At 42.5% G+C, this 23,669-nt stretch overlaps 1 protein-coding gene across 9 annotated transcripts in view; it reads right to left on the minus strand.

The window, feature by feature from the left end:
* Window positions 1-5,022: 5,022 nt before the first annotated feature.
* NTRK2 (neurotrophic receptor tyrosine kinase 2) overlaps window positions 5,023-23,669 on the minus strand; it is a 172,809-nt gene continuing 154,162 nt past the window's right edge. For all 9 annotated transcript variants that reach the window (XM_080972478.1, XM_080972481.1, XM_080972479.1 and 6 more), the window contains 2 exons: window positions 7,212-7,370; window positions 5,023-6,942 (listed from right to left, as the gene is read on the minus strand). In XM_080972478.1, coding sequence (XP_080828604.1) covers window positions 6,757-6,942; window positions 7,212-7,370 — 345 coding nt within the window. In that variant the 3' untranslated portion in view covers window positions 5,023-6,756. The remainder of the gene's footprint in view (window positions 6,943-7,211; window positions 7,371-23,669) is intronic.

The following is a 23,669-nucleotide window of genomic DNA, read 5'->3' on the forward strand; positions in this document are numbered from 1 at the left end:
CAGCTCATTGCAATTCTATGCCTTCTTAAGTAATAGTCACTGTGTTATTAATTGTTTTTCTTTAGGATGACATTGTTTATTGTTGGACATCATTTTCATTAAATACACTTTAGTACAAGAGACTTTCCATGTCAGGCTGAGAGAAGCTGGTCACATGATTCACAAACAAAACTTTGAACATTGCTACTCGGGCATCACTTCAAATTCAGCCAAGATGCAATAGGTCTTTATTTTAAAAGCAATGAGTTTTGGTAACAAACTGCAAAACAAGAACCACTAAATATCGGCACGGAGACGTCACAATCAAAGAAAAAAAATGAAAAGGGATAAAGAGGGCTCCAAACACCAGGTCACAGTTTGAGTGAAAATATAGATATTTATATCAACATCTAGATCTTGCTCTTCCTCTTCCAGAAAAGGAAAAAGGCAGAAAAAGGTCTAGAAAATATATCTATACACATATATGTACATATACTATAAGTGGCCTGTAGCACTGGGATGAATAATTTCTAAATTAAATTGATTTGTGATGCAATTAAACCCAGTGTGGGTTTAATTTACAAAACATTCTCAGCTGTTTTATTCAACATTTGGTATTTTTTTAGTTACACAAAGACACCTAAAAGCTGTATGTAGGTCTCTGAAAATGTTTGATTTCTGCTTTCTTCTATCTTCCTGACAAACAGCCTTGTTACGAACAGCTCCAGCTGCTCCAGCTCAGAATTTTACTCCACTTGACACTCTTAAATCTTCTCCCAGAAAATGAACAAGCCCCCCCCCCGCCCCCCGCCCCGACCTGGCTTTGAATGCATAGACGGTAAAAAATAACATATAACCATCAATTCCCAATTCTTCTCCTGAGACATATGTTAAAAAGATGGCAAAATAGTCACTTGGTTGCTTGCGTGAAATTCACAGTGTTTTCCCTGCAACATATATAGATTATTAATTTTTTTTTTTTGCTTCATATTTGCAACGAATGTATAAAAATGAAATCAAAACAAGCGTTAACCTAAGGCTCTATGAGGATCGCTCGAATCAGAGCAGCAGTATCTCAGCCCTGATAAGAAAAATACATCTTTGTGTGCTATTAAACCTTCACATTTAGTGACAAGCCACAATGCGCTGCCCCCCCGGCGCACTCTCTGTTCCCATGGCAACGCTTTCAATGTGCTCCCAGGGACAATGGCCACCTCAAGAAGACAGTCTTCTTAGCCAACCGCTGGCTTCCTTGGGAAGTTGCTTGTCCTGCAAAAGCCCACGCCACTCTCCAAAGAGTAAAGAGAGAAATCAGGAGACAGCAGTTTAGGATTGTGAGGCTTGGCGCCTCGTAATTTTTTAGGATTATGAGGGAACGTGTGGGTGGGTGTTTCTGCCTGAGGCAACAAATGGCTACATGGCCTGGGTGGGGTTGGAGTGAAGAGGCGATGCTGCAGACCTTGTGATTCCCACTGACTGCTGTTTTTGAGTGGCTATAGACATAAATGATGATTTACGTGTCAGAGTAAACAAACCCCATTCCGAAGAAGAGCCGCCTTCCTGTCGCAATGCAGGACCCTGTCCCTTTGCAAAGCCCACTTGCCCCCAAAGCTAGCTGAAGAAACGGAGGGTGGAAAAGAGAATGCGAGAAATGCTTCTGTGGTCCTGCTCAGCCAAAACAGCCTTCGTTGTTTCAGTTGTGCCCTTGCAATTATATAAAAAAGTGAAGCCTAGACATGAGAGATGTCTACAAAGCCCCCGGCTAAATTTGTTAAAGGCCGCAGGTACGCTTGCCAGTTTTGCATTGCCAATATAATAAAATACAACAAAGATTTGCATAAAATTTGTGCCCGGCTCAGCAAAGGCTTTAATCAAGATAAATGGCCTCTGCAAGAGTTTTATATCAGTGAGCTTGGGAAAGTTCTCCAACTTTTTAGACGAGCTCAGGGATTAACTCCACAGCTCCGAAGCCTTTGGAGCTTCCCTGAACTGTCTTCTGCGGGCTACTTCAGAGATTACAGATGTACCACATCTGTGATCATTGTCCTGGAGAAATGTTTGAGAATTGCCCATTCAGAACTTCTCCCACATTGAACTTGCACATTTCACCACAAAATTCACAAAAATTCAGCTCTGCTGCACAGTGGCAGACCTACATTTTTGGGTCCCTGAAGCTTGACCCTTCACAACCATGAAAGAGGTCTGGGAAACCACTGTTATCTTTTTCATTTGGGTTGCTCTATGACAGATCACAATTAAAAAAATAAAATAACTGCATCATCTCAGATTTCGGTTAAAATTGCTGCACATATCAAAGTTACGGGTATGAATAAAACTTCCCTATGCCTTATAGTTTTCAGGTTACCGTGACATTTGGCATCTGTGCTACTGACACTCAGACTCGGGGGTTGTTGAACTATATATAACAACAAAAAATATCCATTTGAGATGGGCAACTCAAATTAGGTCTACTGAACCCAAAGTTGTTAAGCCATGTCGACTAAAGTTGCTTCTGGGGCCCCTCTGGGATGAAGCTTAACCTTCATTAGCTTCATAATAATAATTTAATAATAATTTATTATTTATACCCCGCTGGGTTTCCCTTGCTGCTGCTGCACTTACTGGAAAGTCTGTTGCTTTCCCAGTGATTCCATCCTACCCTCTGCGGGGCACCTTTGTTTTTCCAGCTTAGCCTTAGAAATTCTACTGTGCATAAATGACAAGTGAAAACTCACACAATGGAAGTTCATGAAAAATAATAATAGCAAAAGAAAATGAGGCAGGCTAAGTCAAACTCTTAGACCCAAAGGATACTCTTACAACCAGTCAGAAAGGAATTAATAGGGCTATTTTTATGCATTTAGTAAATCTGCTTTTAAGAATTTATCTGGTTAGGCAGAACTGCATGCAGGCTAGATACCGATCACCAATATGTGGAAAAACATACAATATTATTATTATTATTATTATTTTTTAAAAAAACCTAAGGAAAAATGGATGATAAATGGATTTTGGTTACTTAGCATACTTTGTCAGCCTTCTGATCTAACTTGTCTTTTATACATCACCAGTAAGAAGATATGTGCAGTGTACACAAATGTATACATATACACAAAATCACATATGTCTGCATATGTATAAATCAAATATTTATAAAACACATATACAGGTATGTATCTACTGTGGATATATACACAATGTATGCAGTCACAGACACATATCTAATTTATATTATATCTATATGATTGTAGCATAGTCAAGAAAGGTTTCCTCTTTATTTATAAGCCTGATTGTCATATTTGCTCAGTGTATAAAGTTAGCCAAAGTTGAAAAACATGACAGATATGTACACAGTAGATGATTAACCTTTCTTTTCCCATTTTAGATTATATTTCTTATTCTTATTTTCCTGTCAGTTACCTATAGTTATATCCACTTGAATGAATAAATGCCACTGTTGCCTTAGCGTTTAGTTAACACCTTTCCTACAAGGCCAGAATATTTTATTCACTTAAGGTCCACATTTGCAGTACAGGCCAAGATTTAGGCACAGAACAATGGCTGTATAGAACATTTGGTCCTTTAACATAGGCATATGGGTAAGCTACTGCACACTATACTATAACACAGTATTTTTAATTACTCTCTTATGCTTTTCCAGAAAGGGGGGTGGGGAGAGGATACCATCTGGTCAAATTTTACATTTGTTTTGGTATACAGTCCTTCAGCAATCATACAATATACATGGTTATTTTCAAGCTGAGAATCTAAAAAATGTGTATTGAGAGGTGAAATGAGGGTACTTTTGTTAATGAGGTCTGTTTCCGTATTAGCCCCTTTTCTCTAGGAATGGCAGCTATAGATCGGTCACACTTTATCAAAATTCCAGGCGTTCTCCAGTCATTGCAGTGCAGTGATTTCTGTATTCTCAGACCTGATTTGTAGCAACCCACCCCGGCTATAAGACCCAACTGCAACACCAACTTGTCCAGCGAGGAAAGGCAAAGTTGCAGCCTTTTCGTGCTCCTGTGCCTTTAATTAAAGTTTCTTGCTTGTAGAGCCCACCTGTTTAAGGCTTTGGGATGAACTGCCTGTTCTTTGTGCCTTGAATAGCCTATTTTAATTGCCACAGTGTTAGTTCCATTCACGCTGGGTAGAAGGAGGCTCTAAATTTTTCCCTTTCCTTTTTTGAATAGTGAAATACCACTATTTCACTATTAAACTGCAAAAGAAAAATAAATAAAAGGAAATGCATAATTAAAGCCAAGTTTCCTCTACTGGAATCAAAACCGACAGTTCCTAGAAGCAAGAAACTGTTAATTAACACTGGAAAGGACCTTTATAACACAGTGCTTGGAGTCTCCCCTTTAATTCCACTTTCAACTAATCATACTAACCAATGCCTCAGCAGTGCTAAAGCAACCAAAGGTTTTGAAAAATGACTTTGGAATGTAATACACGGATGGGTGTGCCTTTTAAGTGATCTCTGACATCTCAAGATTTATTTCCCACATTTTTCACATATTGGAAATGAACTAGAATGACACTTTTAAAAAGTGGTTCTTGAAAAGACTGGATGAAAGAATGGATAAGACTGAGTGTTCAACATTTCTTCTTTCCATGTAATAAATTCTCAGCAATCACTAAAATAATCTTCAAAGTCCATTTCATATTAAATATCCTCAGTCATTAAAAAATCCTGTTCAAATCTTATTTAGGAACATATATATATGTATATGGCCATATATATGTATATGGCCTTAGAGTTACATTGTTATATGTATTCTTCACCAACCTTTGTCAATGACATAAGAGAGCCCAACTTCACCACTATTTAACATTTGCTATTTTAATTTAGATGTAAAAGAACAGTTTCTTTCCATACTGCTGAGGGACAAAAAGAAAGTGCCTTAATAAATAAGAAATGCAAGCAAAACATATATTAAACTATTATGGAAACACTTAGAAAAATAAGTGCTTAATTTTAAAAATAAAACGACAATAAAACATTGACAAGCTGTGCGTTTATGACCCCATTTTTAAAGTAAAAAATAACCCCTATTTTTTGCAGCACTTTCTCCACAATGGTAGGAACTGACTTTGATTTTATCTCATCTTAAGGGTTTATAATAGAAATTACCTGACATGCACATCCTAGACCTTTCACATTTGTGTGTCACGAGCTTGCCTTCTTCAGCCCAGCAGCCATGATGAAAAGTGTAAACGCACCATGCCTGTCAATCTTAAATAAAAAAAGACCGGAGTACCACCACTTCATCAAGCAGACACTAGTGCGAACCCTGAATCTTAATCATTCACAAAGTTAATAACCGTACTGTCGTTTCTCTAGAGACTTCTTGGACCTGTTTTCTCACAAATGCCATATAATCTTCGGTACCAGCCTCTTGCGCCTGCGACAATGTATAGATGTTTGAATGTAGCTAATGACCTTCCTACAACTAAATATATGTTTTCCGTCATGACTTTGCTACGCCTATTTGGGTGCACAATGAGATGAGCAACTGTTTTCAGCACAAATTGCTGGGTATTAATCAACAAGGACCATGCTGGGTTGGGGTTTGCACAGGGAGAAGGGAAAGAGGAAAGGGGGGGGGCGACAGCAGGGGCTCGCTGTCTGAACAGCATCATATAAGAGAAGCTTCCCTCCTATCTTACTGAAGCATTCATAGTTTAGGAATTGGCCTTGGTAATTATACTACACTTTAATATACCTCAGCCATCACCTGCATTATCAAAGACTCACGGGAGAACAATTGTACCAGTGGCATCAGAACAGAACGAAAGAACAGCCTATCTGAATCAGGCCCAATACCTATCTTAGTACAGCATCCTGTTTTCACAGTGGCCAACCAGATGCCTGGAGAAGCCCACAAACAGGAACTAAGCAACACTCTCCGCATGTGCGATTCTCATCAGCTAGTATTCCGAGACATCAGAAATCCCTATGGTTAAACAAGGCTGGAGCATATTGCTATGCAATTCTGGGATGTCTTGGCAACGCCTTTTACACAGACCACATGGATGCATCTATCAGTGTAAAAATGGCGGCACACTTAGATGTGCCTTTACTCCTCTAAACATTTCCCAGGGGAAAGCACCGAATTCCTTCCCATTCACCAAATAATTACATTGATGTTTTAAAGTGGTATATCGGATGCCATCTGATCCTATAGTTTCTCCTTAGAGTGGATTACACAATCTGCTGATTTCTTTCCCTCTGGCTTGATCTCAGCTAAAACAAGATTCCCACAGAGAATACCAGTCTTCGGTTTTTCTGCCCAGATGCCAAAGCACGTGAAGAAGAGGTGAATCCATAGAAGCTCCTGATATCCATACAGCAGAAGTCACAAAGTTCAAGTCATTATTTCCCTTTTTTTATCCAGGTCAAAGGCATGAATACAACAAGGCATTGTTAGTTGTGATGGGCAAAACTGAGTGTCTGTTGATATAACAGGTCAGGTTTTTTAAGGCCTTTGTCTATGCAGAGTTATAATAATGCAGAAGCGTGATTGAATAGAAATCGAGGGGCAGGGACCGAGACACAGAAAGAACGAAGGGGAGAAGAGATACATGTCAGTAATGTCACAAAGTCAATACTGTGTCTACAGAGGGAGAAATGCACACAGCTTGCCCTTTGAAAGCTTCTCCATATCTTTGCATTTAATACTGTCAGAGTTGAGAACACATTTTAATGGAGTTTAGTGGCAACTGAACACATTCATTCACACACTCTGTAAGAGGAAGTGCCAGGAGTTTCTATCCTAGAATATCCAGGTACACTGGAGACGCCTTGGCCAAGTTCTGAAGGAGGCAATGGATTTCTTTGATGTTGAGCCTCATATGAGGCTCCCGCTGCCAGCATCCCAACATCAGATCATAGACTTCCTTTGGGCAGGTGCGAGGTCGCTGCAGGACACGGCCCTGAGTAATACACTCAATTACCTGGAGTAAGAGAGAGAGAGAAGAGAAAGGACAAGGAGCAAGCCCATTTATTCTTTCTTTTATTGCTGATTTGGGCAATTAGTCAATACATCCTGAGAGAGTCACCCACCTCCCAATTTACATGTGCCAAACACTTCTGCATTCTTATCTTTCTAAAAATGTTCCACTTCCGGCAAATGGATCCAGCCAAATACACTGCCTTTGAGACCATTCACCACCACAGCCCGACTGCATTTTTAAAAGCACATCATTTGTACAACAGCACACACCTCATTGTTTGAGAGCTGATACCATGGCTGTTTGCCGTAGGTAAAGATTTCCCATAGAACGACTCCAAGGCTCCAGACATCACTTTCTGTAGTGAATTTTCTGTACATTATGCTTTCAGGAGGCATCCAACGAATGGGTAACATGGTATGTCCACCAACCTGGATAGAAGAGTTTGAAAGAATTTAAATGGTTTTTGTGGGAAGAAGTATATGGAGAAAGGGACAATACATGTTTAAAGACATGTTTATTGTTATTGTTTTAAATAACAACAAATTGTTATTGTGAATTTGTGTCTCATTAGTACATCCTTCTGCTCCTTGTTATCCCCTACAATCTTCATCAAGGATGGATGGATTCTTCACTTCCAAGGCAACATTCTTTGAAACTTTCAGGGACTTTACACTATAGTCCTTTACTTCTTTTGCAAAGTATCAGGAGAGCCAAAAGTCTGACCAAGATTTATGGAGCATTTTCTTCCAGCTGTATGCCAGAGTTTAGCAGTAGCATATGGATGTTTGGAGCATACAACTGCATTCAGGGCTACTGATTTACTTGTCGAAAGCACCTCTGTATGCACTTAAAGACACGCAGAAGTGTTTTCTCAAAAAGGAGCCATTGTTGACTTCCCTGAAATGAAGGCATATATGCCGGTTACATTTGTTCTTAAATGTTTTCCTGGTTAAATACGGTGGACAGAAAATGTATCAACAGTTTGTGGATTACTCATTTTGTTTCACTGCACAGAATATTTGACCATGGCAATCAATGTAGATCACCTTAAACCAGGTTTTACTCCACCTCCAATAAGGAGCTTTGCATCTTACACACAAATAGGCACACAATGGGTGGCATTCAACTAAACTGTGGTCAGAGTAGACCCATTGAAATGAATGGCCATGACTGCATTAGAGCCATTAATTTCAATAGGTTTACTCTGAGTAAAACCTAATTGCTTACCACCAATTTTTATTCATTGGCTGTTTACTCCAGATTGGTTGTGCCAGAACACAACAATGACTAAAAGTCTACAAGCAAAGGATTGGCTAGAGGTCTCCAGGCTCCCCTGGTGAACATACCCAAGTCACCATGTTTCAGCTCAGCTCCTAAGTCACCATGTTTCAGAGCAGAAGCCACAGCTGGCAGAATTACTCTGCACTGCAACTTGAAAAGGTGCAGCAGTCCAGTTAGCATCTAGGCCAGCGGTTCTCAACCTGTGGGTCCCCAGATGTTGTTGGACTACAACTCCCCATCATCCCTGAGCTCTGGCCTTGCTAGCTAGGGGTGATGGGAGTTGTCGTTCAACAACATCTGGGGACCCACAGGTTGAGAAAGGCTGATCTAGGCTCTAGGAACAGCCAGCTACACTCCTTCCTTGGACATATCTGGGCTCTAACATGAATGAAGCAGACTGGCCGCTGCTCTCTGATGTTCCTGAGACATCTGGGGGCTTCCAGAGCATATGAAGGATTGGTATCAAGGGTGTCAGAACCAGGATGTGTAAAAATACCCATAACTGAACTAATATGATCTGTGGCCGAGATCTGCGTGGAGAGTATAGTGTTACTAATGCATTGCCAATATGCACACCAGACACAAATACAACATTCAGTTTCTGACCCTTGCTCTAAGATGCACTGCGAGAAGCAAGCTGCTACCCTTGGCTGCATTTCCTCAGTGGGTGGGTGAGCATTCATTAGGAGGTTGAAAAAATATATAGAGACCCTTCGAAATCTGTGGCTACACACCAGAGCAAAGGGCAAGCACCATTACAACATTATTAGTTGCTAGAGGCTTTTGGTTCATTAAATATTAAGTAGCTCTTAAGCCTGTTCATCACGTGGCATCTATGACTCCTTTGGCTCCGTGGGTTTTATGGGACAGTCTTTAAAAAATTAATGAAAGCTGGTTGTAAAACACAGTTCGCTCTTTTATTGAGGTTTTGTTGTGATTTAAGCTTCTCGCTATCGTAAGAAATGTAAATGCCTATTAGAAAAAGAAGGGCACCCTTCCTCTTATTAGCTTCCCCATAGTTAGATATTCCAGAAGAATAACATACACTAAATGTAGGAGCCTCATAAAGATGCTTGGGCTGCCTCAAGTTAACAACAGAAATGTTTTTCTTCATAACTATAGATATAAACGGGACGCGGGTGGCACTGTGGGTTAAACCACAGAGCCTAGGACTTGCTGATCAGAAGGTTGGTGGTTCGAATCCCCGTGATGGGGTGAGCTCCTGTTGCTCGGTCCCTGCTCCTGCCAACCTAGCAGTTCGAAAGTACTTCAAAGTGCAAGTAGATAAATAGGTACCACTCCGGCGGGAAGGTAAACGGCATTTCCGTGCGCTGCTCTGGTTCTCCAGAAGCGGCTTAGTCATGCTGGCCACATGACCCGGAAGCTGTACGCCGGCTCCCTCGGCCAATGAGCGCCACAACCCCAGAGTCGGCCACGACTGGACCTAATGGTCAGGGGTCCCTTTACCTTTACTACAGATATAAACACACACACACACAATTAAGGCACTTAAGCTACTTAACTCCCAGCCCCCTCTACTGCATCATCCTAATCAGTTTTGTTGCACTGAACTTCTGAACTGTGGAGTCTTCCAGAGTGTTTGTTGTGGGGGAGGAAGAGAAAGGAGAATGTTAGCCGCTTTGAGACTCCTTAGGGTAGTGATAAAGCGGGATATCAAATCCAAACTCTTCTTCTTCCCTTCCAACTCTACAATTCTGATACCTCATGCTAAGCTTATGAACAGCTGTTGTCTAATAAACAAGATATAAGTTGTATAGCCTTTTATACACTAAACAGTGATTCATATTGGTAAACAAGAACCCTCATGGTTCTGATCCCCTCTCTCTTCAGAGTTAGTTCATTGGCTTTTTAATGATCACAGTTTGGCTATCGCTTTAAATAGACAGATATAATTCAGCTTCTCATATTGATGCTGTTCCATCATTCACTACTTCCTTGTAAGCCAATTTGGGCAATGTTCTTTGCACAGGAATATTACTCATTTCAGGGTAATAGTCATCTTTTCAGTCTTGAGATTTTTAATTTGTGGTATTGTCAAATATACAAATACCACAGATTCTGCCCTCCCCACAATCCCTGCTTACGAAGGCTAAAAGAAAGGCATATTTTCTCCAAAACGATGAACTGTTTTTCCAATCGGTGCAATATTTTCTGGTTGAGAGGGCAGAAAAGGTAAGAAGGGGATATTTGGCCTGGAAGATACTCATCTGGTGTTCCTTATCAGCTCTTCCCTCCCTGTTACAAAGACACATTAATGTTGGTATAATGGTGATCTGTCATTCAGCTTGGCGTGCCATTAGTTTTAAACGAGAAAACTCATTCTCTTCCCATTCATGCCCACTCTGCTTCTGCAAGGGCAGAAAACACTGCCTGCTTTTGAGGGAGTGTGCTGTAAAGACAGCTATGGCACTGCATACTAATTGACACACTTTAATGATTTCTTTCCCTATTGCTCTCTCCTCCCTCTCTGCTCGCTGCTCCCCTGACTTGCCGGTTCCTAGCACAGAAGGCTTGCTACCATGGAAACGAAGTCTCCGAATGTGCAAACCTCACCACATCAACATCTCGAGCATACTGCTGGTGAATTTCAAAAAGGTACATCAGGCTAGAGGATAGGCAAAAAGAGGGGGATTTCCTTCATGGGCAGGCTCTTTAGGGTCCTGACAGATTTATTATGGCCAAGAGATCAACACTCATACATATATCCCACCAACATATTGTGCTAAAATGGTACATTATTATATTGCATGTGCACCCTGCTTACTACGCAAGAAACCAGCAGAACCAAAATAGACCAGCAAATCTACTTCTCTTTCCTTTACCAAGGTGGCAACCCCTTAAAGGCAGAGATTCCTTCCTGCGTCTGGGGAAGTTTAATGACTCAGAATAAATGTGTTCCTGCCACTGGTACAAGATGTAAGCAGTACAGATGCCAATCTATGAAAACATTCTATTGAGTCAATTCAAATGATGCCTGGGAGATCTACAGGTGCTACCCAATCATAAAAATCAGAACCAGAGGGAAGCTGACTCAACAGGTGGACAAGGCCCTCTGCCAGCGGGGTGATTAAGGGGCAATGGATAAGGCTGGGCTGGAGCTATTTGCCAGAGCTCACATGCAGTCCACTGCAGCGGCAGGATCCAAATTTTAAAAATAAATTGGACTTGGAGAGCAACACACAGTTGGAATAAATTCACTGTACAATCATCATTTTATCCTGCTCAGTCATCTGTAGGCAGGATGGCTAGGGCAGAGGAGCTACAGATGCCGCCATTCTGAACAATGGGACTGTCTCAAATTCCTGTTGCTAGTGGTTTAAGTCTAATTGAGAGTGTTTCTTCTCAGGAAGCTAAATAACATTATTTATTTTATTGAAAATAAGCTTAAATAACCAAGTTCTTCAAAACAGGACTGCCCACCGCACCCTCACTGTTCACAGTAAAGACACTTGGAGTGCCTTAGTGAAATACCTAAGCATATTTTGGGGGATAACAATAAACCTGGGCTAACTTCAGGTGTAACTACAGTTTAGCAATGTGTGAACAAGCCTTGCACTTCCTCTTTCCTCCCACCTTCATGAACTGTTGAGTTACCGCATTTTTTCCTCTATAAGACTCACTTTTTCCCTCCTAAAAAGTAAGGGGAAATGTGTGTGCGTCTTATGGAGCAAATGCAGGCTGCGCAGCTATCCCAGAAGCCAGAACAACAAGAGGGATCGCTGCTATCACTGCACAGCGATCCCTCTTGCTGTTCTGGCTTCTGAGATTCAGAATATTTTTTTTCTTGTTTTCCTCCTCCAAAAACTAGGTGCGTCTTGTGGTCTGGTGCGTCTTATAGAGCGAAAAATACGGTACTTCCTTTCTCAGCCACATCATAGTTTGCAGTTACACCTGAATCATCAAATTTGTATTTGCCCTCCAAATAAAGATAGGAAGTCACAATGTCAATGTGGTTTGCCATCTTGGTTTTGGAGTGTATGTGCACAGTTTGTTGGCACACTATGGACTGCATGGAAGAGAAAGTAATTCGTTGGCCCACTTTGCACATAATACTAAGCAATTTATTTTTTAAAAAAAAAATCTATAATGGTTTGTTTTACAAACCATGAGTTATCAACAAGTTGTTCCACGGACAATGAAATAAATCATGATTTGTTGCTCCAAAATATGGTTTGTTTTCTAGCTGCTCTTGCTTCACATCTTTATAGTTTGGAGAGCTCTTGGGTGGGGTTAATGCTATGTTCACACGGAATGCCAAGCCATAGTAAAAACAGATCAAGGTTCATAAGCAAACAAACCACAAACTATGGCTTCATATCACAGTTGGTTTGCAGTAAATAAATCCTATTTAAGCTGTTGGGCAGGGCTCACACATAATGCTAAACCATGGTTTAATAAACTGTAGCTCAGTATACTGTGATTTATTGTTATTTGTAAATCAGAAAAAGCAAGGGGGGAGGGGAAGGGTCCATGGTGTGATGTTCTGTGTGAACCAGCCCTTATTGAACTCTATTTAACAGTTCCTGTTTTCCAGGAATCTGAGGACCATATTCAATAAATAAATGATTCATTCTGAGTTTGGGCTCTGGTTCAGTTTCATTCCCACAACTCACACCAGCACGACTCCTTATTGACCTTGTTACCTGCCTTCAGCCATCAGGATAGGGTGGGAAACAAATGGCGAGTGGGGGGGGGGGCTCACAATAAAAGTATATTTCTTTGGCAGATAAGAGGGTAATAGTACAATGCACTGGAGTTTGCAGACAAGCAGCAATAAACAAGAGGAAGTCTGGGATGATAAGCAAACATTTTGTTTGGTTTGCATTTTGGAGGGAAGTGGAGGCTTCGCTCCTCAGAAGACAGTCAACTTTGATCTTTAAATAACTTCCTCCTAATAACTGTAATTTAACCTGCCTGTGCCCAGCAGTTCTCCGGATTCCTCTAAGACTCTGGGTGGTTGCTTCGCAGAAGGCAGCAGAGAGTTTCTATGTAATTAAAATTACAGCTGCAGAGAGCTATTCGTTGAGCTTTCAAATCTTGGTGCCAAAAACAACATCTCTACTTGTGAGGGCAGACTCCTGAGATGCCTGAGACTCTAAATTAAAACTCACAATGCACAGCGATAATAAAGCCGCTGTTCCAAGATTGGCACAGGAATTAAGAAGGGTGACATCTGCTTTCCCCCTGAACCAGAGCTTTCAAATTCACCTTCATTCACCATGCTCTTCCATTCACTGCAGTGCCATCTAAACAAATACATTCCCTTCAATAATTCTACAGGTGCCTAGTATAAGAGGGCAAGGATTTTATTGCATCCAGAGTTTCAGGGCTCCTTCTTGCCTCCTACCTGTGCAAAACTTAAAATTACCATCACCTAGAATGGAACATTTTTGCCCTCAAGGGATTGGCTCGGAATTTCTATATGCTTCTGTAAGGATCACCCAACAAATTCCCAATTGCTCACAAAAGATAGTGTCCATAGCATATTGGTTTCTTCTTTATAGAAGATTTGCTATGTTCTCATTGCAGATCTAATTTCTATTTTTCATGGCCAAGTTAGGATCAGTTAGCAGAAGTGGGGAAGGGGAGGGATGGACAACAACAACAAAAAAAGACTTTCCCCCACAACAGTCAACATACACAGGCAATGAAAGCAAATTTATAACATAAGAAGTCTCCTTTCTGTGTGGAGGGATGCTACCAGAAACTATTTTCCAGCGTGGTTCAATGGCCACTTGTAGTAACCTCTTTGGCTTCTAGGCCAGGGCATAGCTGTCAACTTTTCTTGCGAGGAATCCTATTCGGAATAAGGGAATTTTCCGTTAAAAAAGGGAAACATTGACAGCTATGGGCCAAGGTCTACCCTACTCTCCTTCATAGGCTTTGGGCAGCTTTGTGCTAAAACTGGCACCAATGGCAGCTGCTGTGCTGGGGCTTCTGCACCTTTAATTAAATATTAAAAGTGTAGGAGCCCTGCACACTTTTACATCTGGCCATGCCGGCTGGGCCCAGTCCAGCTTGGAAGATCAATCTCACTCCACTCCCACCTTATACCATTCTTTGCTACCAGAGGCAACAGCATAATCCGTCTGCAAGCCCCTGCTTTACACAATCCTCGCTTCATGTCATTTTTATGTCTGACGACTCTGGGGTAAATGAACTAAGAATACTGTGAGGACGGGGAGTCATCAAAGGTGGGCTAAAAATAAAGGCAACCACCATGCTGTGTAGCAAAATTAACATTTGAGGCTGAAGGAAATCTCCACGTGGTGGTGAGAAAACAAAGGGTGTTTATCGCTAGCAATAACGGCTCAGTGCGATCATTCTCCGAAAGCTGAGCAAAGCCCAAAAAGCTGGGGCCTGCTAATATACATACTGTAGCTGTTATCTGTTAAAGCAATACATATGCATAAACGTCCTCCAATCTAAAGTAACAACACACTACTAATTATACCATGTATGGTCTTTCCTTCATTACCTATTCATTAGGCAAGGAAACAAAGGACTCGCTCTTGTCAAACGTAGACACTTGAAAATGTTGTTTACAACCTTGGGAGTAAAGCTTCTCCTAGCACAAGATAAGGCACAAGGCCTCTAGCCCCTGGAAAAAAATAAAATCCCTCTGTCATCCTCTAGAATAGATCCTGACATGACGCAATGGCCAAACCAGGCTGTGACGTTGGAGCGGAGCTGAAAAGCACATGTGGGGGAAAGAGCTAATTTCATTTGAGTACCAGTTGCCAAAATAGCATCTAATAAAAAGCCTTCAAACTGTGACAGTTCAATATAAACACCCACAAGGATGCCTTGGCAAGCTGCTTGACTCGTCACCAGCCCGCTCCTGCTTTTCCTGTGTGAGACCTCGACACAAAACTCGCCCACACAGGTATGCAGCTGCGTAGTGACAGCGGAGACCTGCAGGTGCCTGTGAGTACTGCCATTTCGGAAGGGAGAAAGAAAGGCAACTTATCCCTTGCTTGAAGTGTTCTATCGGCAGCTAAACCTGCTGCCATTATTTATAAAAAGAAGGGGGAATAAGAACCCTGTTGCCATACATCGACTCTTTTTAATGTATAGACATTTTATACTAGAAATAGGCAGTGAAGTCACCCTTTGGGCTTATTACACTGCCATTATCTTTAACAAACAGTGGAGTCACAAGGAAATCTACAACGCACCAGATTATTGAAAGGTTGTACGTAAGATGGAAGGCAGAGCACAACATGCTAAGGAATGATTTCTTTTCTTTCTTTTGCAGTGCACAGATGGCCTCTCAAAAGTCTCTACCCTATTTGTCAGCAGAGAAACTGATGGAGTGGGGCATTTCACTAAATTTCTCCACGGGGAGGGGAACCCCTCCAAATTTCTTGGGGTACGGCTCCATATTTGCAGTGGCAGTACCACAGACAGTCTCTCTCTCTCTCTCTCTCTCTCTCTCTCTCTCTCTCTCTCTCTCTCTCCCTCTCTCTCTCTCTCTCTCTCTCTCTCTCTCACACACACACACACACACACGACTGTTGCACTGTGCAAGCACATCCTTGAGCACTCTGTGTTTGTGTAAAAGGCACCTACTACAAAAATGCCAGGGGGGAAATTCCATAAAGTGGCCCATTAAACAAACTCAGGGTGGGGTCCGTGGGCAAAAAAAATAATAAAAAAAATTCCCCAGAAAATGTCTACTGAATAATTTTGCTTCTACAGGGAGTAGCTAGCTCTGAGCCTCTCATACTGTGCCGGAATCTGCCATTCTACTAAGAAGTACAATTCGTGCTGGAGAATCTAAGATTAAAACCTAGCAAAAACATATAACATTTATGGAAAAAGTTAGCTTACTCCAGGAAGTATTAGCTTGCTACCAAAGCACAAAACAACCCCAACGTAGAGCACCCTTTAAGCCTCCAAGCAGGTAGAGGAGCAAAAGCTCAGTAGGTTACACCTTCTTGGTAAACACTGGGAAGGTGTGCTTATTTTGAGTCAACCTGGTGACAGACAAAATCAGATTCCTATGGTGTAATAAACAACCTGATACAGGTCAGTGCGGAGTACAAGTATCCGAGTTTTATTTTCCATTCATTTGTGTGTGCCTGCGCTATTGTTATATTTTGTTGTGGCTTAATTTGTGACAGGCTTTGACTTTCTGGCATTCAAAAGGGCTTGGACTTCTTCCCATCGCGGAAGAAAGTGTACCTCTTACAAAGAAGCTGTGATTGCTTCTATTATCTAATATATACACACCTTAATATTTACTTAAAGTAAAAAATTCTTTCCTGTAGCACCTTAAAGACCAACTAAGTTAGTTCTTGGTATAAGCTTTCGTGTGCATGCACACTTCTTCAGATACACAGAAGTATGTTCTGTGTATCTGAAGAAGTGTGCATGCACACGAAAGCTTATACCAAGAACTAACTTAGTTGGTCTTTAAGGTGCTACAGGAAAGAATTTTTTACTTCGACTATGGCAGACCAACACGGCTACCCATCTGTAACTAATATTTACTTAGTTACACTTACTCTTAAGGGGGGGGGGATTACATGTTGATAAGAAGTCTTTACTGGTTTTGGGAGGAACTCAAAGTGTTTTCCCTCAGGGCTTTTCTTTTATCCTGCAAGGCAGCTGTAGGTGACTTTGAATGAAGTAGAGGGGAAAGGGTAAGTTTAACCATTGCCTTTCCAGTCACTTGTCCTCCCTAAATCTCCCCACCCCCATCTGTGCTAGAAAAGATACCGGGCTCTCACATCTTTGGCCCTGCAAGCATAAAAGGAGCTTAGGGCGACTCTGAGTAGACAAATGGCTAACAAGAAAAAGGGGACCCGTCCTTTGCAGGCAGGTGTCTGATGAAACCCAGAACTGCTTTCACACTTTAACAAACAATAGCAAATGACACGTCGAAATTCCATCCCCACAACACAAGGTATTTCTCAATGACCATGAAATGTATGTGTAATGGTTCTAGGGGTTGCTCGTGCGTAAGCCGGTGCAAACACCTGGCTGGATTGCCTGAGTGAACCTTTTCTGTCCGGACAGCCACTCACCCGTGGCTGTCTCAATCGCTGGCAGAATCCGTCAGCGGGCGTTTCTTAAACTTCTTCCAGCAAAGAAGCTCTTTGACACCTAGTCTCCTCCTACTCTCCCTGCGCGGAAGCCTTCTGTGCAAGGAGGGCGTAGGCAGCGGAGGAGCTCTACTCTCCCCGCTGGTCCCCGGCAAGGAGTCATGGGACCGCCTCGCCGCTTCCCCCATCTGCCCCCCTTCTCCACTGGTGCTACGCTGATTCTCTTCCCCAGAAGATGGGCTGCCTCTCCCAATCCCGGGACGCTCTCCGGAATCCCTCTGGATCTTGCTCTTTCCCTCCGGCACTGATGGCAGTGTTTTATGCAATGATGTTAATGCAGGCAAGCCCTGAGAGATAGCTCAGTCAGTAGAGCACGATACTTTTAATTTCAGGACTGTGGGTTCAATCCCCATGTTGGGCAAAAGATTGAAGGGGGTTGGATTCGACTATCCTTGTGATCCCCTCCAACTTTGCAATTCTATGATTATAAGCTGGATCATTCCTTTCTCTTTCTCCTGCAGGCCAAATTTGTCAGATGGATGGGGCTAGCCACCTGTCAATCATCTGATGTCATTTGACAACTCAGAAGGGGCTCCACTGAACCCCTTTGAAGGCTGGCTGTCAGTGCCAATCATTTGATAACTGCTTAGAGCCCTATGAATACAAACCACTTGCAAACTGACTTCAGAGTGAGTTTTAACAGATTTTATCAGTTTTGATTTGATCAGCGTACTAAATTTGTGATATGTACTGAGGGGGAAACAAGAATTACAATATGTCTTGCGGTCTATATATGGTAGCACTTACTTTGGATGTGTGCCGACAATTTAGGCTTGATGTATATAGGACCATAGTGGGATTTTGTGCCTGCTAAGCCTACAGAAATGATAAGGGCTGTGGAATTATACGGAGGAATTATATCAAAGGAAAACACCATCCCAGTTAGTTAGTAATGTGTGATTGAGGGAAGTTTGCTTTCAAATGGGAACCAAACTGAGTTTCCCCTAGTGAGTTCAAGAATACCTTGCAAAGTTGCTGTTTGTAAATCCCCTTGGGATAAATGCTAACGAGTTACCTGAGTTAGGTGCCAAACAGAAAGAACGGGAAACTTCCTGTCTTAAGGGAATAACACTGTGAGCAGCCAAACACCCCAGACCTCAGCAAAAGAAGGAAATGACCCCCGTCAGTATGAACACCAAACTCAGTTCAAACTGAAGAAGTTCAGTTGTATAAGGCTGCAATTTTGCAAAATGTTGAAAGAACACTTTTTTTTGGGGGGGGGGATAAATACTTATTGTCAAGATCTGGTGTTTGCATGCCAACCAAATCTGATGCTCATAATTTATCATTTTGTTTTCTCTTTCACAGAATAAGAAAGGGGGGAAATGCTATATGTCATTCATGTCTTAAGACATAGTGGGCTTGCTTTTAAAAAGAACTATCATGTTTTTACATGTTTCCTGCACTGGACAATAGAAGTACTTTCCCCGCCTGTCTGTTGTACGATTTCAGAGAGGCTCTAAACAAACAAACAAACAAACAAACAAACAAACAAACAAAGCCTTTGTAGCTAGCACCATGCAACAGCACAACATGCCAATTATCCAAAGGTTATCTCTCTCCACAGTTGTCCCTGCAGCATCTCTTAATAGCTGTGCCGACAGAGTGCAGAATATCATTAACAATCTGACAGAGCAGAAGGGGCCGGGCCTATTTGCCATGTAAACAGGCAAGCAGCAGACAATAATTTTGGATGCAAACTAATATCTCAGCAAAGCAGTGCAGGCGTCATGGAGTGCCGGTTACTAACACATTAATAAAGATGGTTATGTAGACACTGGTAACCAACACTTGCTTTTCCACTATGCACCGCAGAGCTAAGAGATACACAGATCAGGCAAATGAACAGCTGATACAACATTCAGTGGCAAATATGCAGTTTCAATAGTAAAAAGACACAAGCTTACTATACGTTCCAGTGTCTTTTACAGCTGATCAATGTCTTGCTTTGATCATACTTTTACCCAACCTTCCTCCCAAACAACAATGCAAAGAGTAAAAACAATACAAAGATTTTTTAAAAAGCAAAACCTTCAAATATCTTCCCAGCTAATTAATTTCAAGGATGCAAGAGACTTCAGATACCTGGGTAAGCAGGCCTGCTTTAAAATTCTGCCTAAATACAGGCAACAACCAATTTATGCACATCCAAATGATAATCATGCACGCATGCATGGCGCTGAATCTGGAAGTGACCCTAAAATGTCACTAAAAGGCAGGAATGGGGGTGGAGATGAACCACTGATGGAAAGTCAGCACCAGTTAGGCAGCCTGCTGTGCTGTTTATATGGCCTTTGGTGGTTGATATTGCAGGAGGTGATGTTTTCACTCCCACACTGTTTAGGGCCTTGTACTTGGAACTGGGCCTGGTAGTTCACTGGCAGCCAGTATTGTGTTTTCAAGACCAGTGACACATTGTCCAGTTGGTCTGCCACACTAGCTGCAGCTTCCAGGCTGTCACTGAGGGCAACCCCACATAGAGCATATGTGTGGAGCCCAAATGCAAGGTCACTAGAGCATGGCCTCCTGCAGTCAGGCTATTCTGGCTCAGAAACAGCTATGGCTGTCAAACGAAAAACAAATCAACTCTAGCTACTGAGGCCACTTGGGATTCCAGTGACAGATCTGAATCAAGGCGCACTCCCAGACCATGAGTGTGTCTTCACGGGGAGTGCAACTCACCCCGCAAATCACTCACCTAATTCCAGGACTTGAGAACCACCCACCCACAGCACTTGGATTTTATCAGGATTCAGCTTCAGATTACTGGCCCCCATCCAGCCCATCACTGCTTCTAGGCACTGATCCAAATTTTTCACAGCCTCTTCTGGTATAAATGGAATGGAGAGATAAAGCTGCATATTATCGGCATGCTGAAGACACCATGCTCCAAATCCCTGGATGACAACTCCCAATGGTTTCATATAGATGTTGAAAAGCATGAGAGACAGAATAGACCCCTTGAGGACCCCATGGCCTAAATGCCCTGCAGGCAAGAACAGAACTTTGTAATACACTGGCTCCAACTCCCACCCCCCGAGATGTTCCAGAAACCTTGATCAACGGTGTCAAAAACCACTGAGAGATTAAGGAGAACCAACAGGATCACACTCTGTCCCTCTCGCATAGCTTGGTCAAGGTGGCAGAGACTGTCTTGGTGCCAAAACTAGACCTAAAACCAGAGGTCTGGATAATTTGCTTCCTCCAGACACACCTGCCACTGGCTGGCCACCACCCTCTCAATCATCTTGCCCATGAAGGGAATACTAGAAACTGGGTGAACGTTTCCTAAAATCACTTGGTCCTCTTCAGGAGAGGTTGTACTACCACCTCTTTCAAGGTGGTGGACATAACTCCCTCAAGTGGTATGGTACTTACCACTCCTAGTCAATCCCCTCCTACTTGATTTCATCAATCATAATGGATGGGGATCAACAGGACATGTCGTTGGCCTCAATACCGCAAGTGTCCTGTCCATGTCCAGGATAGGATCATTATCTCTATTTGTCTTTATCAAGACAATCATTTCCTCCCATGTTGGTTCAGGGAAATGTTAGGATGTCACTGTCCCACTTCTGCTTTAGAAGGGAACTAGGGCCTTAGGGTGGAGCAACTTTGGACACACTGCAATAAAAGAAGGCTAACTAAGAGGTCCTGGGAGCTTTGGGCACACCGGACCAATCTAGCAACTGAAAGAAGGCTTAACCACACCCCAGAAGAATGGCTGAGGGCATAGAGACTCGCCTGAGTTGGGCCTCTGTCTGCTACTGTTCTTTCAAAGTTTACCTAGCAGCCAGGCTAGGCTGGTGCAGAAGCCAACTCTCAGCAATTGGGCAGGTGAAGACAAAGGCCCTTCCTTTTTAGGACAAATTAATTTGAATTATGACAAATAAGGTAGTAGTATTTTCCCATCTAGTTCTGTGTTGCTTCTCTCTTTTCTCTCCTACTTCCACAGTGGGCACTATAAACTACAAACAACCTAAGATTCTGATTTTAAGGCTTTCTGACATCAAGGAACCCTTCCTATATTGCTTTGCCCACTGAGGATGTTTAAATAAAATAAAAACATTTATGGCCTTTTAAACTGCGTGTATTGTCTTTGTTTGTCACTATGGTATGTATTTTTGATTTTTTTGTATTGTAAACTGCCTTGTGATCCTCAGATGAAAGGCAGTATGTAAATTTAAAAAATGTTTATAGTGGAGCTATAAACTCCATTATATGTTTATAATGGAGCCCCTTCTGTGTTGCAAAGGATTCTGGGGCATGTCCTAGCATCACCATTGTCGCATGTGGGTTGAAAACGTACCTTAGAATGTGTCCTAAAACAGTCTTGTGCATTCATTTGTCCACTGCTGGGGAAGACAAGAAGTGACTAGCAAGCTGGCTTTGGGGGAAGCTGGTCTGCCACTACTGATTTATTTTTTTCCACTGAGGAGTTCCAGGATTCCCCAGAAGAGAGTTTGAAAACCCTGTTATGGAAGGATATTTTTCCATGATAGAAAGCAAGCGCTCTGTGCAGGCCAGTCTTACCCATAGAGGCAAGTGGTGCAGGGTGCCAGGGCGCCAAGTTCTGGAGGGCGCCAGGCGAGAGTCCGGGGAACACCGAACGAGCGCGCTGAGTGAGCGAGGGTGCATGTGCCGCTCCCGCTGAGCGCCGGCTCAGTGTTTTCCCTTTTAGCCTGCAGACACCAAATTCTGCGGGGCGCCAGATGGCTAAAAGGGAAAAAACCGAGCCAACGCTCAGCAGGAGCGGCATACGCACCCTCGCTCACTCAGCGCAAGCCCGTTCACTCGGTGTGCTGCCTGCCATGGCCACTGCGGCATGAAGCGGCCAGCTGATCTGGGTGGCGTCGCATCCGGCCTCCGCCTCTTCCCCGCTGGAGGAGCCGCCCTCCAGCTGCTGCCCCCCTCCTCCAGCCCTAAAAAAAGGTCAACAACTCTGGGAAGGGGGGTGCTGGAGGGATCTTTGCACCATGGCGCCGGATATGCTTAAGATGACCCTGGCTTTGTGATCTCTCTTCCTCTAAGCTGACACTCACACCATACATTTAAAGCACTCCTCTGCCACTTTAACAGTCATAGCTTCTCCCAAAGAATCCTGGGAACTGTAGTTTGTTAAAAGTATAGGTACAATTCCCAGCACCCTTAGCAAACCACCTTCCCCAGGATTCTGGGAGAAGCTATGACTGTTAAAGTAGAATAAGAGGGTTTTTTTAAAAAAAAAATGTATGGTGCAGATGTAACCTAACTTGCCAGATAGACTTATTTTGAAGCTACTGCCCTTGAGGCATTATTGTCTCTTAAAGTGTAAAAAGCGCTGAAACTTTGCGGATGCAAATTAGCCAGTGGCAACCCTTTCCTGCCCCAAGGTCTTAAAACTGCACGTGAAAGTCATGTTCGCTCGTGTGATGTGATGTCATTTTCGTAGTGTAACAATGTACTAGCTTGGAAGGCTAAAGCTTGGGAAGACAACATGTGACAGAAATCTAGTTCAGATGTTCACTAATTGCAAAGTATGGATCACTGGAGGAAGCAACAGACAATGCAAACCAAAATAAGAGTGTTCTTTTTCGGCTCTTAATTAAAACAGTTGTATGAAAATAAATACTGTCCTTGTGTGGTGGCGCAGTTTCCTCTGCCTTGCCACTAAGCCATATGTAACAATTCACTTTTGAAGCAGGATGTCTGCAGACAATGGAACTGCTCAAAATCGGTTCTGTCCTCTCACAGAACCAGGCCACTAAGCGAAGAATGAGGTGGCTAAAGAGCACGACTCTTTATTTACATGTGATCAAAACCAAATGCTGTTAGCCCATGACTTGTTGCTTTACAATAACCACAGCCACTTGCCTCATTAAAAGAAGTTAGCAACAAAGACAGCAATAAATAATCAGTTTAGCACTGAAGCTTTTATCTTTTGTGAAGTCCTTTGTATGTTGATCAACAAATTGATCCATAAGCAATGACTGAACGCTTGTTGCTCGGCAGGGAGTTCACAAATCAAACACAAATGCATGGGAACATGATTATGTCACCATCGGAAGGTAGGCATTGTGAGATCGCAGCAACATGCAACCCATTAATAGGTCAGTTGTGATGCATGATTTTTAACTGATATTTTCTTTCCAGTAAGATCTGGTCTCTCTCAGGCTTAAGAACAGATATGGTGGTTGTGTTATCATTGATATGACGTGGCAGATCAAACTGACCAGTCAGCATTCATTGAGAAATGCTTTTTCCTTATTCATGGCAAGCGAGCTCTCGGGTCTCAGAAGAAACTTGTAAGCTACTCATGAGCAGGAATAAAAGAAA

The sequence above is a fragment of the Podarcis pityusensis genome, assembly GCF_964106645.2.
Source record: "Podarcis pityusensis genome assembly, chromosome: 11".
In the NCBI taxonomy this organism is placed as follows: domain Eukaryota; kingdom Metazoa; phylum Chordata; class Lepidosauria; order Squamata; family Lacertidae; genus Podarcis; species Podarcis pityusensis.